Source organism: Schistosoma haematobium, chromosome 6 (genome assembly GCF_000699445.3).
Source record: "Schistosoma haematobium chromosome 6, whole genome shotgun sequence".
NCBI lineage: Eukaryota > Metazoa > Platyhelminthes > Trematoda > Strigeidida > Schistosomatidae > Schistosoma > Schistosoma haematobium.
The window spans coordinates 9,003,362-9,021,570 of NC_067201.1; the positions used below are offsets into that span (position 1 = coordinate 9,003,362).

General features: G+C 33.1%; 1 protein-coding gene across 1 annotated transcript; it reads left to right on the top strand.

The window, feature by feature from the left end:
- Nucleotides 1-7,070: 7,070 nt before the first annotated feature.
- MS3_00000585 (uncharacterized protein) lies at nucleotides 7,071-14,416 on the top strand. Its single transcript, XM_051208295.1, has 3 exons — nucleotides 7,071-7,183; nucleotides 7,250-7,349; nucleotides 13,319-14,416. The coding sequence occupies exon 3, from the start codon at nucleotides 13,756-13,758 to the stop codon at nucleotides 14,137-14,139; it is 384 nt and encodes a 127-aa protein (XP_051065415.1). The 5' UTR covers nucleotides 7,071-7,183; nucleotides 7,250-7,349; nucleotides 13,319-13,755; the 3' UTR covers nucleotides 14,140-14,416.
- The last annotated feature ends 3,793 nt before the right edge of the window (nucleotides 14,417-18,209 follow it).

Below are 18,209 nucleotides of genomic sequence, written 5' to 3' on the forward strand. Positions count from 1 at the left end.
GTTACTGTGCCTATAAATCGAAAAGACAATGAGATATAAATTAGTTCTTATGGTTACAGATTGTCCATATTCTGTAACCCTCTAAAGGACTTGAACAGATCTTTGATTCCATAGATTGTTCCTAGCCAGGGTCAGGGATTAAGGTCAAGGATTAAAAGTTGTGGTTGAACTGTACGGGAACTTAAGCAAGATCTAACAATATGCAAAGCAAATAATATACCAGAACAAATATTAGTACGATAAACTGAAGTGGCCGTTTGCAACTAAGGAGACCGTAAAAAGAAATAATACTCAAATCAAAGACAAAATGTTAACAACAGTTATGCAATGAACGACACTTAGTTGTTTCTGGGACTAGTCAGCACAATTAGAGTTTAGTCGATTATTAAATATCATTCCGCACGGTTGGCACCGATGGCGAAAAAAAGAAATATAAATCCAATCATGGGAAGTAATTCAGGTTAAGAGTTTGACAGAGTACAGAATGGTCTAATAGGATATTACAACACGATTGTATTGTTCAATCACCAGTCGTGGTCAACAAACTGGAAAAAGAACTACGTAGATAGTAATCATTTGAACATCAACAGTAACGTAGGTATCAATCAATCAGTTGATAGAGTCTATACATAATCAATACTAATAAAAAACAGATATTGAATATAAATGTGACTTCCTATCGCACACGCAAGAACAAATATAGGAGAAGACGATCAGTGTAGCAACAGCCTCAGTAGCAGTAGGTCTCAACATACACAATCGAATCACAATTGACAGAGAAGATTTGGAAGATGTAAAAACTTTTACATATTTGGGCGGCATCATTGATGAACAGGGTGGATCTGATGCAGATATGAAAGCGCAGATCGGTAAAGCAAGAGCAGTGTATTTACAATTGAAGGACATCTGGAACTCAAAACAACTCTCTGTCAACCAATATCAAGGTCAGGATTTTCAATACAAATGTCAAGACGGTTCTACTGTATAGGGCGGAAACCTGGAGAACTACAACAGCCTTCATCCAGAAGATACAAATCTTTATTAACAGCTGTCTACGCAAAATACTTCGGATTCGTTGGCCAGACACTATCAGCAACAACATACTGTGAGAAAGAACAAACCAGATCCCAGAGGAGGAAGAAATCAGGAAGAAGTGCTGGAAGTGGATAGGACACACATTGAGGAAAGCACCCAACTGCGTCACAAGATAAGCCCCCACTTGGAATCTTCAAGGCCAAAGGAGACGAGGAATACCAAAGAACACATTACGTCGAGAAATGGAAAGAGGCATGAGAAAAATGAACAAGAATTGGATGGAACTAGAAAAGAAGGCCCAGGACAGAGTGGATTGGAGAATGGTGGTCTGCAGCCTATGCTCTATTAGGATTAACAGGCGTAAGTAAGTAAGTAATAAATATGATTACACACAGAATGCCGCAATGAAGAAGATATGGTCTTTTATTTTAGTTGTAGAAATTATTAAATTTACGTGTCACTATAGGGTTTAAGGTTGAAGTTATAATTACGAACAGACATTAATTATGATTTAAATGTACTCTATAGCCATACAACTGAGTGAATTTCGCCCAAAAGCACAAGAAGCCCTATCTTACCAGTTTATCCACAAAATATAGTGCCACCGGGTTAAGGTTTATTTCAGTACAAAAGAGACTAGTGTTAGAATTTAGTGAAAGTGTTTATATTGCTTGTTCTATACAATAAGACAGAATTTGTTGTTTGATACGTTTAAAGTTATTATTTTCACCCTACAGTTGCAAAGATTAATTGCTCATAATTATTTTAAACGTTTTGAGCAGTGCACAACAATATTTTTATTGCTCATCATACATGTAACGGTTCGCATCTAGCTAGAAGATATTTTATGTGTTTAGGGGACATTCAGAGTAGTATGAATGAAAAGGACTGAAAAAGAGAGAAACAAAAGAAAAGGTGAATAGACCACTCAGAAAGTCCACACAATGCACTTACATTTGTTGAGGAAAGCAATAAACAACACTTAGAAATAACATAAGCCTCATATTAAGATAATCTTTAGAATTGAATCTAGAAGCAGATAGTTTAATCCGCTACATACATGTTTGAATTTCGCGCAAATACCCAAAAGTTACTTTCTTGATTCTCATTGGTTCATTCCTAAAGTATACCGTTATCATAAGCCTCACCATAATTTTTAATTTTTGTGAATAAAGAAATTCAACACTCCCAAATGTAGTCCATTTTTGCAATCAAAGTCTGAGTCACAAAGAATTTACCAGTTTTTCTCTACCATAGTGTGAAGGTCCAGTATGGCCTGGTTTATAAAAAAAGAAATACACGCTTGTTAAAGTCACATTGTTAGTATAATATTAGCATAAAATAAACACTGTATCATACCTTTCCAATAATATCCAAAATCTAGGCCTTGTGACAAGCTACCCGACATGAATTTAATTGTGTTGAACATTTAAAGCAATCTAAATGGTCTAAACACTGTCTATACAATTTGTGTGCTATCTCATTAATAAATACCATTTTGTACTTTTGTTCATTTATTTGGTCTTAATCTTAAGATAAAAAGGACTACTTACCTACCTTCAGTCAGTCAGTCAGTCAGTTAGTCAATCAATCTATGAATGAGTCATCATATGGAAGACAAGCGATAAAATGTAGCCATTCCAGTAACAATTATGTGTTTCTTACCTATCGTTATTTATAACGAATATTCATTGAAAATGGACAGGCTTAGTCAACGCTGATAATCTATCTACCCAAAATGGAGATAAAATTGAGAGTTTTGAACAATTCTGAAGAGCTATCTCCAATTAAACTACAATAATAGTGAGAAGCCGTGACCAATGGGAAGTTACTACTGTCAGTTACTCACAAATATCTGTGGGGAATAGTTGAGCAGTATCACGAATTGACCTTAGTTTAAAATGTAAACCGTCAGCTACTGACTCAATGGTCTAGTGGTTAATCGTTCGCTGAAATACTATATGGTACGTGATGGGGTCGTGAATATCCGTGATTGAGACGAAGAGATAGTCGTCCAATGCTTCTTAGTTTCCAGTAATTCTGTAACTTATATGAGTTAAAGATAAAAAGTATAGGATGAAACAGTTGTATAGTACTACCTAATTTTAAATACTTCTCTCTCTCTACCTCATATCCATTAGTTCATGATGATATTAATCTTCATTTGATCCATAAATTAAGTTAATGGCCATTTGAACAGAACATCTAACTCATGTCTCATCAATCTTTGTAATAGAGTGAAGTTAGTGGAGATTGTGGGATCTTAACAGAATAAAATACAAACTGATCTTAGCCAGAGTACGATTGAAAACGTGGGAGCACTGGATAGCTGTTTCGGCCCAATAGGAAAACCCTCCTCACTAAGCCTTCACGATGCCGCCACAAGGAATCGAACCTAGGGCCTTCTTCTAGTGAAAAGCTGTGACCAATGGAGTTCAATCGTGTCGAGCATAGGACAGTTATCCACTGTAGGTGATAGAAGACGATTCTACAGTATGGTGAACTGATCAAGGATAAACATGCACACCATTAGGTTTCAGATCTATGGTCTAAAGGTTAAGCGTTCATGCCCAACACCCGAAGTCCTAGATTTGATTCCCTGTGGCAAGACCGTGTTTACACACTGCTGAGGAGTTCCGAACTAGGGAGAAATAATTACAAGGTAATTCCTGATTCTCACTAGTGATCTAGCTGAGATATGTTCATAATTTAAACAATGAATATTAATTCTTTTAAGCCATGATAGTTTTATAACAGAGATGGTGTAAAATTTTGTAAGTTAATTTTTATTAGGAAACCATATTAATTGAAAAATGAACTCTTAGGTTGTATTCGTTACAGACTCGTCTCAATCGGTAAATCATTGAGGAACAGAAGGCATTGAATAATTACTTCGTCTTAATATGCAACTCATATACAATGAGCATCCAATACCCAATCAGGTATCAAAACCTGGATCTCCAAGTTTCACAACAAATGACTGACCATCATGACCACTAAGTCAGCGTCCAATCATGGAATTCTAACTACAGTCGATTTGTGATACATCGCTATGATCATCTCATATCATTAACGATTATTGTTTCACTCCAGACACGTCTGCTGTGAATATCGCCTACAAATTAAATCAATTTCCACGAAACCCTTTAAAACTAGATAATTGATTTATTAAAAAAAAACTATTGTTTACATCCATTAATACGTATTTTAAATGAGGGAATAATTAATCAGTGACATGAATGAACCTGTACACTATTATTGTAAATGTATGAACCAGTTGAAAATCTGAATTGTTTGGCTTACATTAAAAAGTCTTGAGGTAATTGTACTTGTAAAATATGAAAATCTTTGATTCAATCTTGGTTCATGGTTTGAATGCATACTCTGGTAATGAGGAGTATCAAAGTAGGATGAAACAGCTGGCTAATAACTAAAGTTGGGATTATTTGGAATTCTCTTTAAGCAAACATGAAACTTCATATTGAGATCTTAAAAAACACCATTCAGAATCAAACTCACTCTAACTTCTTTTCAATTAAGAAACTTTGTTGATTTCTCGACATTATCTGTACAAATAGTTTGGCTGAACTTATACTCAACAATACAATTGCCAGGTTTCAGCGCTCCATAATGAATTTCCAAAACATTTTGAAGAGCTTAACTCATTGTCTAAAATCTGTTGACATTGAATAGCACCGTGTTAATATTGTTGATCGATACCGTAATCATTAGTTTCATTAGTAATGAATACATGTCAGTATCTTTAATTTCAAAACATTTTGGGATATTTCATACACATAGTTCCCTTTAACATTTTGAAAAGACCAAGAACAAAGATTCTAGCAGAATAGCATGAATTCATTTTATTTCGTAGGTTCCCATCAGCTAAATTACAACCTGTGATATTTGAAATCGTAATTACATAATGGGTTTAAATTACTTACATGAAAGAGTTTGATTGGAAGTTATATTGAAGACATACTCGTATAGTATAGCAAGGGTGTAAATAAATTTAATAGACTGAATATTGTAAATATATACCTTATGTGATGAAAGAACATTGTGACAACAGTTCAAACGGTTAGAAACAAGTAAACAATGATAGGAATAAAATGAGTAGAGTTCAGTTGATAAAATAAGATTATTAATTTGGAAGATAGTTGAAATGAAACTCAATGATGTGATAAGTGCAAGAAAAAGATTAAAGAAAAAGAAAAAAATACATATATATATTAGGATACAGTGAAGGAATATTAGTCACCAAGACAAGGAAAGATTAATAACCATCTCCTTTTAAACAAATAAATTAGGTTTTTGACACCTGATAGCAACTGCTTCAGCAAACTTCAGAAGACTGGAGTTTGGCTGCTTACTAATCACCTTGAATGATTGTGGGGTATCGACCTGATGTCCTGTGTCAAGGAAATGTTTGTTGATTGCACTATTTAGAGTCTTTCTTTGTCTTGCAATTATGGAAATCTCTTGGTGTAAAAGGTTTTGGCTTATTTCTACTACATTTTTACCTCGAGAAACATCAATAATTAGGGATTTGAATAACTGCATACGATCTCCAGTCATTGAAAAAAAATACATATTTGTATGAGCTTCTACTAAGAATTCAAGCCAGGAAAACAGCTAAGAAGACGTAATTTATCTAATTTTATTATGTTTGTTTCGTTATGTTAGGTATACCGCAGGGGCAGAAGGCATTAGCCAATCAGGATCGTGAAGGTGAATATTAGATTTTTGCGTAAAATTCACGTATCATGTATACCAAGCAGCTGAGAGATTTGTGTGTAGTTATCCGGTTGTTTAAAATGGTAACTAAAAATTCATATCTTGCTCCATGAGTAAGAATAATGGTGTTAAATGTGCCGAATGCTTGATTCTTTCTCCATAGATTATATATGGCAAGCAAATAAACACTACTGATGATTCTTAATTCCAAAACGAATTCTGACCGATTGGCATAATATTTTCTCACTGGTTCTTGCTGCTATGCAATCAGTTATCATTACTTATAGTTTATCATATATCTCAGGGTCATATTTGTTGATATACATACAAGTTGTTCTGTTACAGTTTTATCTTCATTTGCAAATATCAAGTGTGGTAGGCTATCCATTCGTTTTCAATTTTCAATAATTATGCAGTATTCAGCATTAGCTGACATTTTGCCGTTCATTTACTGAGTGAATGTTACAAGTAAGAGTGGAATTTTCATTGAAGATTTCATTTAAAGCATCAAAATTTAGTTATATCCGTCTGCTATGAATGTATCAGTGTAGCATAATCCAACATCGCAGATGTAAAACATAAATAAAATGGTATTTGGAGCTTCATACGAAATCTTCTGTGATAATTACACTCTTATAAGCAACACATAACTACTAAACGAACAGAAAAATGCCGAGAAGCGCTGGTTAATGCACACTTATTCAACACTGAAAAGCGGATGAATAACTTTATATATATGGAAGCTCTCCTTAAAGTCCTTTCTCCTCTCTTTCTTTTTCTTTCTTCTATTCACATGTGAATTATTAACACTGTAGTGTTAAGGTCTATTAGTCATTCGATCTATCCAGTTCTCATAGACCCATTCAAAATTACCGTAACAAAAACTCATAAGGATAAATGTTGAACAATTGTATCAGATTATTTAATCTAAATGAATGATATGTAATTTGCCGTACCAAGTCAATAAAATTCATCCTTTTTCAAAAACACCGCCATCATACAAAAATGATGATCATATATTGCAATGATCGATTCAGCTTCCATACAAATTTTTCTATCTGTTTTCTACCTCTCTCTCTCTCTCCTTTTTTTCTTTTATATCCATTGCTTCCTAGCTCTCTCTTTCCCTCTCTTATCTGCTTTCCGTTTATCAGCCTTGTTTTGATTTGTTCATCTGGTTAAAAATTACTTTCAATTCGAGACAAATAATAATTCATCAATTTCTCATCTTCATTTAAAATTGTTATTATTGTTTTATTCCCTCATCGGATAGATAAAATTTTGTGGGAAAAATTAACTAACTATCTTTGTAGTGGGTTAAACTGTCTACTTCTAGTTTCAGTTTTAAAGATGATCCTAATCTGTGGCTTATGTTATTTCTAATTGTTGTTTATTGCTTTCCTGAACAAATGTAAGTGCATTGTGTGGACTTTCTGAGTGGTCTATTCACCTTTTCTTTTGTTTCTCTCTTTTCCAGTCCTTTTCATTCATACTACTCTGAATGTCCCCTTAATACACAAAATACCTTTTGGTGAAATGTAATGGGCTACAATTCTATCTGATAAATAAAAACAAACGTGAGCTATTTTTTATTATTATTATTATTATTATTATTATTATTATTATAACTAACTGTGGTAATTAGTATCTCGAACTAATAATGGTACCATGAGATTTAGTATCTAGTTTAAAACTCATGTTTATTATTCTCCCACATATAATTGTATCCATGTGTGTACGTTTTTTCGAAAATGAATCACATGGGTTTGTGTTCATTTGTCAAAAAAGTCAGTAAAACTTATCATCCTCTCTTCAATCATATGACACAAAGACTAACTGTCATTATGACGAATATAATGAATAGAATAATTAACTAGTTGGTTAATGTAACCTTCAGTGATTATTGTTTCTCAGTCTCTATTCATTAAAGTTACCAATAATAATAAAATTAATAATTTGTAACTAAAAGGACATGCTTAGACAATTAGACAGAGAATGTGTATACGACAACATAGATTGGTCGATATTAATCTTGAATTATTAACAAAAGGAAATTACAACTCATCACAAACATCCTTTTTATTCAATAAACATGTTATTAACCTGCTGAATTATTTGAGCTCATTAGCTCAGTACAATTACAAAGTTGACGTTTGAAGTGAAAGGTAGATAGATTTGAATCTCAATGTGGACATTAATACTGGAATAGAGACATATCCAGATGACGAATCTCAAATAGGACGAAATGCATATCTTGAATTTCAAAGGTACTCACTTCCTGATACTTCTAAAAACTTTCTGTCTAAATAATTGTAGTTGAACAAAAATTACTATTATAACCAGCCTATTTATTGATAAATTAGGATTTTACATTAATTTTTCGTATTATTTTTTATAAATGACAAATACACTAAACACTAAAGTTAAAGAATTCGTTCTACTTATAAGTTCATAGTAGAAAATAGAAATGACTGCGTTTATCAATAAAAAACTGAATATTTAACCAAGTTGTATTTGTGAATACAGGAAGAAGGAAACGAAAATTCTGTAATGTACGCTAATAGTTCATTTTAATGGTAAAAGATGAATTATTTCATTAATTTATAAGTGGAAGTAGTAGTTACTTACTTATACCTGTTACTCCTCGTGGAGGAACATAGGCCACCCACAAGCACTCTCTATCCAACCCTGTCCCAAGCAATCCTTTCCAGCTCATTCCAGTTTTTATTCATCCTTTTCATATCTGCCTTCCACTTTTCAGCTTCCCTTCAGGATTCCAAGTTGGGGCTTGCCTCGTGATGCAGTTTTATGATTTGCGTAATTTATGTCCTATCCATTTCCATTGTCTTTTCGTAATTACATCTTTAGCTGGAAGCTGGTTTGTTCTCTCTCATAGAAGGCTGTTGTTGATGGAAGTATTAGTAGTAGTATTTTAAAAAAACATTGAATAGAATAATAGACGTGATATTAATGAGCAAAGGCTTACATGATTACAGTGCGAAGGATACACGAAAATGGTTTTTCCCAATTGTCTGAAATATGTAATCACATTTTAAGACGTAGTCATATTTTCAGTAAGAGAATTTGTGGAGATTGTAGTATTTTTAATAGTTGAATTCATTAGTTGATCTAAACTAGACCACCATTAAGAACCTGAAAGTATTGGACGGCCGTTTCATCCTAGTTATCTACCTTGAGCAATCAGTGAAGGATTGTGCAAGGTTATGGATCAATTGAAGTTAGACATTAACACCGTTGGATACCGGTTCAGTTGTCTAGAGGTAAAGAGTTCGCATGCAAAACCGAAGGTCCTGGATTCGAGTTCCGCGTGCGGGATCGTAGATGTGTACTGTTGAGGGGTTCCATACTAGGACAGAACGGCCGTCCAGTGCTTTCAGGTTTTCAAAGGTGGTCTAGCTCAGATCGACTCATGAATTTAACTGTTAAAGGTAGTCAAATTTGTTGTATCTATTGCTTATAAATGCCATATTTCATGATATTGTAAATATATGTTCATACAGTAAGTTGTTGATTAATTATTACCAAGTACTATTCAGTTTAATGTATACGAGATCTGAGTATTATTCCGTGTAACTCACTAAAAATAGTGTTTACAGGTATTCCTATTAATTTAGTTTTGTTGTCAAATAAATTTTTTTCTAACATCTCTGTGTTCTTACTTGCTACGTTTGATTCATAAATTCAAGTAAGTCAGTACCAATTTATCCTGGAGTGAATATCAACTCTGGGATACTGGTACATCAAGCTGGCAAGTCTCAAATAGGACGGAACGTGTGTTCTGGACTCCACTGAGATCCACCATCTATCTTTGCTTATATTACGACAATTGTTGATATTTTCTTGAGAATGTAATGAATCTTAAATTTACTTGGTATTGTTTACTTGAATCTTACCATTAATGTTTAGGACTGCAATTGATCAGTCTCTTATTGGCGTATGTGCATCCTGTGCGGATTGCCTCGATATTGCCTTAATTCACAAGCATTATAAACATTACCAAGTGAATTTAAATTCCACCCCATTGCACAAACGAGTGGCTATCAGGACTCAGTAGTTAAGTGGATAACGCGATGGCGTTTAAAGTGAACGTTGCTGGATTCGAGTCCCAGAGTGAGTATCAACTCTGAGATGCAGGTACATCCAGCTGATGATTCTCAAGTAGGACGAAACGCGATTCCACTAGATCCCACTACTAGCCACTATTTATCTTTGCTCGTGATGAATCTTCTTTTGTAATTAGTTTTCTTGTTTTTAATTGTATAGTGAAAATTGTTTAGTGGTTTCCAGCATCAAATGTTACAATCATATTGATTTTTTAAAATGTAATTTCATTCAGTTAATTTTTATATCTTTGTTCATGAGAGTTGGAATGAATTCAATGTGATTTTTGCTCTAATAGGATTTGTTGTTCAGTTGATTTGTTGTTTAAGTATAATTTCTAGTTGTGTTACTTTGTGGTTTTTGAGTTTAAATGAAAATTGGTCAGTTTGATCATTTCTTTAATTAATTACTCATTGAATTTAATCGGTATATAACCAAATAGGCTTAAATATAAGGTTGAGTTCTTCTGTGATGTTGATCAATAAATCTCCTATACATGATTTGTGTTTCTTAGAGTAGTTGGAACTAAGGGAGAAGCGAGCTGTTCTATTCTAGTCTTGTTATATTCGGTCGTTGCTGATTGCTGTGCCGGAAAAAACGCGGATCATTCATACTCGGAACGAGGGACCTCTGCAATTCCCACGATGCGAAAGTAAAAACACAAAGACTGGTATAAGTGAAGATTTATTAGCCCCAAAACACTATGACGACGATGATGATGATAATAATAATAATGAATCATAATAGTCTAAAATACACTCATTTATATATTGATTGTACACCCATTTTGATTAATAATTAGGATTAAATCACATACTCAGTTATAACAAATCACTTACTGAGCATAGTTCATATCAACTGCATACAAGAATATCGTACATTATACAGAAGAAAATATCATACTGGGAAAACAATCAAATACTACACTGAATGATCCTCACGTTGAATCAAACGGATGTTGAATGTTGAATAAAACTCATAATGAGTAATTTAATCGAAAATTGACTTTTCTTTCCATCATATCAAGTTTGAAGTGTCATTAACGTTATAGTTGATGCCTCTAATCATATCAGTATTAAATAATGAAAAACACAATCAATAGTTTCAATGAAAGTTTCGAAAGCTATAAAGACCATGAAAGGTCAGAACTATGATGAAACTTTTTAAGTATTGAAAACATCGAACATATACTCTCTCTGTGTACGTGTATCTCGTGTTTTAATATCATCAATTCATTGTCTGAATAATTCTTAATGTACTGAATATGAGAAGAATGAATATTTTACTTACAACACATTTATAAACAAGAGTCTGAGAAAATTGTGCGTTAAAATCCACGGTGAAATTGGAAGGACTAACTTTTAAGGATTTGGATGAATATTTTAAACAATAGAAACCTAGACTAAATAAAACTATTACAATAAATGAGGGAATAATTTCAAAGGGGACAAGATCAATATAACTTAGATGTTGTAAAACCAGTAATTTTTTTACATCAGCTTGTTGATTGCTCAGAGTAGTATGTTAGGTAACCAGATATCAGTGATTACAAACATCGAACTAGAAATCTATTTTACACAACTAGATTGAAAAGTTGCTTTTAGTGTAGCTTAATCGTATTTCTTTTCAGCCAAATAATTGGAATATGAAAAAGTCTTTCAAGTTGTTTTTTTTCTTGGAATAAGTTCGTTTATAGCTTGGTTGAACTAACTTTATTACTTACTTACTTACGCCTGTTACTCCTCGTGGAGGAGAATAGGTCACCCACAAGCACTCTCTATCCAACCCTGTCCCAAGCAATCCTTTCCAGCTCATTCCAGTTGTTATTCATCCTTTTCATATCTGATTCCATTTCTCGACGTAGTTTGGTGGAAGCAAAAATGTAATTTATTTAAAAAATCTTGTAAAGTACAATTTAGTATAATATACGTTTGACATGATCAGATTTTATATGTAAACATTTGATGTTAATCAGGTTTACTGACTCAAAATTTTTATTAATGTCACTAATAATACTAACGTTATAACAGTAGATATTGAATTTTCAAGAGTTATCGTTACTGAATGTTTTTTTAGTACCAATGGTTTTAAGTTGTACTTTATCGATTCTTGCAATATGCTGTTTAAATTGTTGGTGTTACAACCATCAAGTAGTTGGTACGATATTACTTATTTACGTCTGTTACTCCTAGTGGAGTATGGGTTGTGACGTAGTCTTAGCCTTTTTTTAATGTTATGATCTCAGTTCATGTATTTATCGATTAACTGACTAAGAATTTACCTGCTACGTTCTCTTACTCTAGTTAATTTTGAATGAAGTATGGGCTTCAAGAGAATATTGAGTAATGGAAGACTTTTTATGAATGATTATGCTAATTTTTCGTAAATGTTAAACTGTTCACAAAATGTAGATAACATTTTTCAAGAAAAGTTTGAATGAATTATGTTAAAAGATGATACCGATTCCTAAACCTACTCTATGCTAAAGGATAGAAGATGTAATTCATTTACTGTTATCATTTATCTGTTAATTCCGGTAGATAATGTTGAATGTAAGAAAAAAGGACCTTGATAAATAGTGTGAGTACTTAGCTATAAGCAAACAGGTGAACTACTATATATATATATATATATATATGTATATATATATATATATATATATATATATATATATGTAAATTATACGGTGATTTTCTGTGTGGAACCTATTCTTTGAATCGATCTGTCCAGACGATTTTTAAGTATAACACTAGCAACATTGAAAATTAGAATTTGTATCTGTAATTTTTAATTGGGACAGTGGTATTTAGTCTATGAGGATAGATTCCCTTTCGTATTGTTTTTCAAAAAATTTAACTTTTTACCTATTTTCGAGTAGTATAAAAGATTTATAAACTTAGGATTCTCGGTTATTATCGACATTACATACCTTTTTCAACATTCACATCCATAAAACTTAGATCTATTATATCTTAATGATTATGTATTTCTCATATTCCTTAGGTTCATGATTAAGATCAATGCAATGATTACTATCAGTGGTTGATGATATTGCTAGACTTATGTCAGAAAAATCCGTAACAATGGCCCAAATGCATTTGCTATTTATCATTTTCATCTAGATCTTCCATTATAATATCCCTTTTCATCTTGTATTCTCAAACGATGTCGGTAGATACAAACTATTTGGTTGGGATTAGTGGAATAACCACAGTCAGTGTTTAGATATATTACATGACATGGCTTAGAATTGGTCGCAATAGTACAAATTTATTCACTATTTATCCTCTGGTAGTTCTTGAGCTTCAGTATTTCTTCATATATACGTTCTCATTCTATCTTTTTAAACCCTATTCTCAAAGCTATTACACTATTTTGACTTGTTTTCTACTCATGTTAATTTCATCTCTTTTTGATGATATAGTAAGTTAACCGAAGCTAACGAGCGTTAACCCCATACTCTAAGTTGATTATGACTGATTAACTGGGTATGGCACAATAATGAATCGAATCCATGTTAGCTAAGATACTGGGTTCAAATCTCGAAATGGATATCAACTCTGGGATGCAGACAGATCCAGATGACAAGTACCAAATAAAACGAAACGCGAGTCTTGGATTTTGTTGCTAACCATATTCCACCTATTTTTCTTAAAGTGAGCTACATATATAGTAAATTAATTTGTCATATTCTTCGTTGTCACCAACTCTCTTTAGCCCCTATTCTTCTCTCTTTGTTCTCATTTCTTTCATTTCGATACATACAAGTGAACACTTATACATCAATTATTTTCTTTGCAAAACAAAACAGCTCAGATTACTTTAAAAAAAGGTCTCTTCCTTATCGATTGTCTACACTGAATGGATCGTTATTTTCACTTAAATGAGAAAAGAGGAAACAATGTGAGGAAGTGTAAAAGTTGTCACTATTCGTTGAATGATTGGTTTGAAATTTTTTTTAATTATCTTATTATAAATACTCTTATAAGTCTAACCGACAGTGTAGCATACACATTATATCAATCTATATGTATAAATATAAAATGGCAGAAACCATGCATTAAATACTTGATTTGCAAATCATCCATCAATTATCTCAAGTTTCATCGTTCCTTCATTGCTATTACAATTACTCTGTTCACGTTCTCGTTCTCTTCAATTCCATCTTCCAAACCTTCTGTTGCCAAGCTTTCTACTTCTCAGTGGTATTATGTACCACTTATGTTTGCAGCATACAATTTGTGATGGTATGGGTTACCTTTTCGTTAATATTAAAACTTAAATATCAACAACGGGACAATTCATACCACCACAAATTCAATAAACATTCATATACACTACACAAGTCAGTGACTATTTGGACTAAGTAGCTAAAGGAATAACATATTGAGGCTGGAAGTGAAAGGCACTTAATCTGAATTGTGGAACAGATATCAACTCTGAAATCTAAGAGCATCTTATTAACAAGTCCTAAATAGGACAAAATGTAAGCCCTGAAAAAATCCGAAAACTACTTTCTTTAGTGACAGACAACCACCTAACAATAAAAGTACTACTACTAATAATAATAATAACAATAGTCGGTAACCACTAATCAGCGTTCAAATATTATATGTAACGAGATGTTTTTTATCTTAGGAAGATGCAATAAACCATAGTGTCAAAGAAGAAAGGGGATTAATCGAAATTCATCGAGAACAATGAATAAACAATTACATCTTATATTTTCAGTTGATCATTGTCAATAAAATGTGAGTTCTAACCCCATAGATAAATACTAACCTGATAATGTATAAATTGGAGAATATTGAATGGATCATTTATAACAAATTCCAGAATATAAGACAGGATACATATTATCATTTCACTTAAAACCTGAACAAGTAAATATGTGTATTTTCAACAGTTTAGATCATGAGTCAATTGAAGCTAGATCACCATAGAAAACATGGAAGCACTGGACGGCTGTTTCTCCCTGTTGTGGGGCTCAGTAGTGCGCATCCACGACCCCGTTTCGCGGGACCCGAACCCAGGACCTACCAGTCTCGTGCGATCCAACTGGACCACTAAGCCCGCATGTGTATGTATTAATGATATAATTTTATGAAAAATAATCCAAGCACCTTGTGTTTGTTATGATTTGTGATAACTGAAGTGGGATTAAGTTAGAAAAAAGCTGGGCAATCAAGCCAAAACTAGGTACCAGTCTATGAAGTCACTGACTGCTGGACTGAGCTATGCTGGTACATACAAGCTACCTGGTTAGTGCTTAAGCGATTATGGTAACCTATGACTAAAGATATTGAATGGAATGATCTACAATCGATCATCATGGCTCAGATGCACTCAGTCTTTGTTTTCTTCTAGACCTTACATTTAAAATTATTTTATACTTCATATTTCGTTAATTTATTCTTCCTTATCGGATCATATTGTCGGTGCCTAATGTATCATACTACTAACACCGATTTTTTTTACTAATTCCACTACTCTGACATTTGTCTTGATAACTGCATATTACTGTACTAATATAATGTGGCAACTTGAACCGATGCACGTAAGTGTTAGATTCTATGTTGTATATGACTGACTGAACAAGCACACACACACACACACAAGGAGAGAGAGAGGCAAATAAACACGATTTTTGTTGTTAACCACACCATTAAAATAAATCGCTATTACATAAGTAGAATAATCAGTTCAGTAATTGAAAATGTAACATTTTTTTGTTCAAGTTACATTGATCACCATTAATAAGCATAATGTAAAATGTCAGACAACATTGTCTTTTTTTTTCCTTATACAAAAAAAAATTTTGAATGCTACGAAATATACAACTGTACAGTAGGCTATATTCACATTGATTTAAACAAATATTATACCTCATTTTTCAAAGAATGAAACACAAATAATTGCTGTATAAATTCAGTTTATTGTTTAATCAACCAGAAGAAGATGAATTCTCATTTGTCGTTCGCATGAATGTTGTGTGTGTGTGCATATTATTCCCCTGGTTGATTTTCTTGGAATGAGCGTTTCATCTATAGTGACTTATTATTTTAGTGTCTCGAGATCTGACTTCAATTTGGACAAACCAATGAATATGACATGAATATAGATCTTCCGTTTAATTCTGTATATAATACACCTAGACTAACTCCATTTGAGCGATGGTGGTAATCAGAAGCCAAATACAGATTGAGTTGGATAAATTTATTTCAAGCATTCGTCTACTCAGATAGACATTAAAATTGGGAAGCGAGAAAGAGAAGCGAAGAGGATCAGAGAAGGTAAGCGTACCAACTGATCTTCGTGAAGTATGACTCATTATTTATGGCCAGGAACAACAAAGCTAAAGATGTGATGAACAGAGTAAGCGACTCACACACTCACGTTTAAGTAAAAACAGTCAAGGTCATAGGCAAGTAATTGACAAGGTTAAAGTGCGACTCAAGATGAATTAATTAACTGGTCTGTTCGACAGCAAGAATAACTCGTGTACGCGTGACACAGTACTAGACACTACACATCCTATTTACAAATCAGCTGTTTGTATACCTGTATCTCATTATTGATATTTACACTGAGATTTAAACTCAAACTTACTATTGTATCGAACACTCACTTGTTATCAACTGAGGTACAAAGTACAAATATTCAGCACATACTTTTGGTGGGAATGAAGTTGTATGCAGTGTTCTATATTTCTGATTGTTGCTAGTTAAAACTATATTTTAGTAGATGAAAAATTTTCCATTATATTATAACATGTTTCACCTTCTATTCAAGAAGATTTGGGAGGAGGAACAAGTACCGATGGACTGGAAAGAAGGACACCTCACCAAGATTCCAAAGAGAGGCGATCTGAGTAAATGTGAAAACTACAGAGGCATCACAATAGTATCAGTACCAGGGAAAGTCTTGAACAAAATGTTGCTGAACTGGATGAAAGACTCATCGGTCGTGCACAGACCAAATCGCAACACTACGGATCATCGTCGAACAATCAGTTGAGTGGAACTCGTCACTATACATCAACTTCATTGGTTACCAAAAGGCGTTTGACAGTGTAGATAGGAGAACGTTATGGAAACTTCTTCGACACTATAGAGTTCTTGAGAAGATTGTCAACATTATCCGGAACTCATACGATGGACTACAGTGCAAGGTCGTGCATGGAGGACAGCTGACAGATGCATTCCAAGTAAGGACCAGAGTCAGACAAAACTGTCTACTCTCTCCCTTCCTCTTTCTTCTGGTGGTCGACTGGATTATGAGGACCTCGACATCTGAAGGAAAACACAGAATACAATAGACAGCTCAGAACCAATTAGACGATTTGAACACTAACTGATGACACCAAGTCTTAACCAGTTTTTGAACATAGTAAGTGGTTGAAATTCCGCCAATTCACTTTCGGCATCGCTCAAGAACATCCGTAAACTTTAGCTGCACCGTGGTAAATCCAAATACTAACAATGTTATCTTTATATGAATATTTCTCTTTTTGAGTAATCCATTGATCTATAGGGGATGCTGATTCAAAAAGTAAATAACGTGTAGGAGAGTGCTCTAAGCAAAAACTTTTAATTATTTGATATGCTGGAGCCAAATTTAAGATGTTACCATGGCATTACTACTCTTTATGGTGTTTGTACTCTCGAATCACATCATGTATTCATGACTAATCTTTATATCGACTTAAGAACTGAGAAAACTTTGCGATGAGTACCAGAGACAGTCATTATCTGATAATCTCCAGTATATTTGATACCAGACAAGTTTATACGTAGTTGTAATAAACGATGAGGCTTCGGACAGTAATGGGCTGTTTTGTTGTTTAGTCACAATACTAATAATATCAATAATAATAAAATTAATGATAATGACTGTCATAATTATTATTCTTAATATTAGTTGGAAGAATATGAAGAACTTTCATGCTTATTGGTGATCTTTATACCCGAAGAACTATTCGAGTTTGACAAAAACACAGGATTGATGGCATTATCAAGTAAAATTATAGTGAGATAGTTATTCTTATAAAATTGATTAAATTAAACAACATCTAGCAACTACATTCCAAACAATGATCTCCGGTTACCAATATCGATTGTAGTAAAGAGATTAGAATACTTCAAATACAAAATCATTAAATCTTTTTTATCGTATTTAAACTGTATTATTATTTTCATTATTATTATTATTATTATTATTATTATTATTATTATTATTATTATATAAGCTTTATTCAATATTATATTTTTGGTACAATATAGAATTCTCAGCGCAACGTATTTCAACAAGTTTCC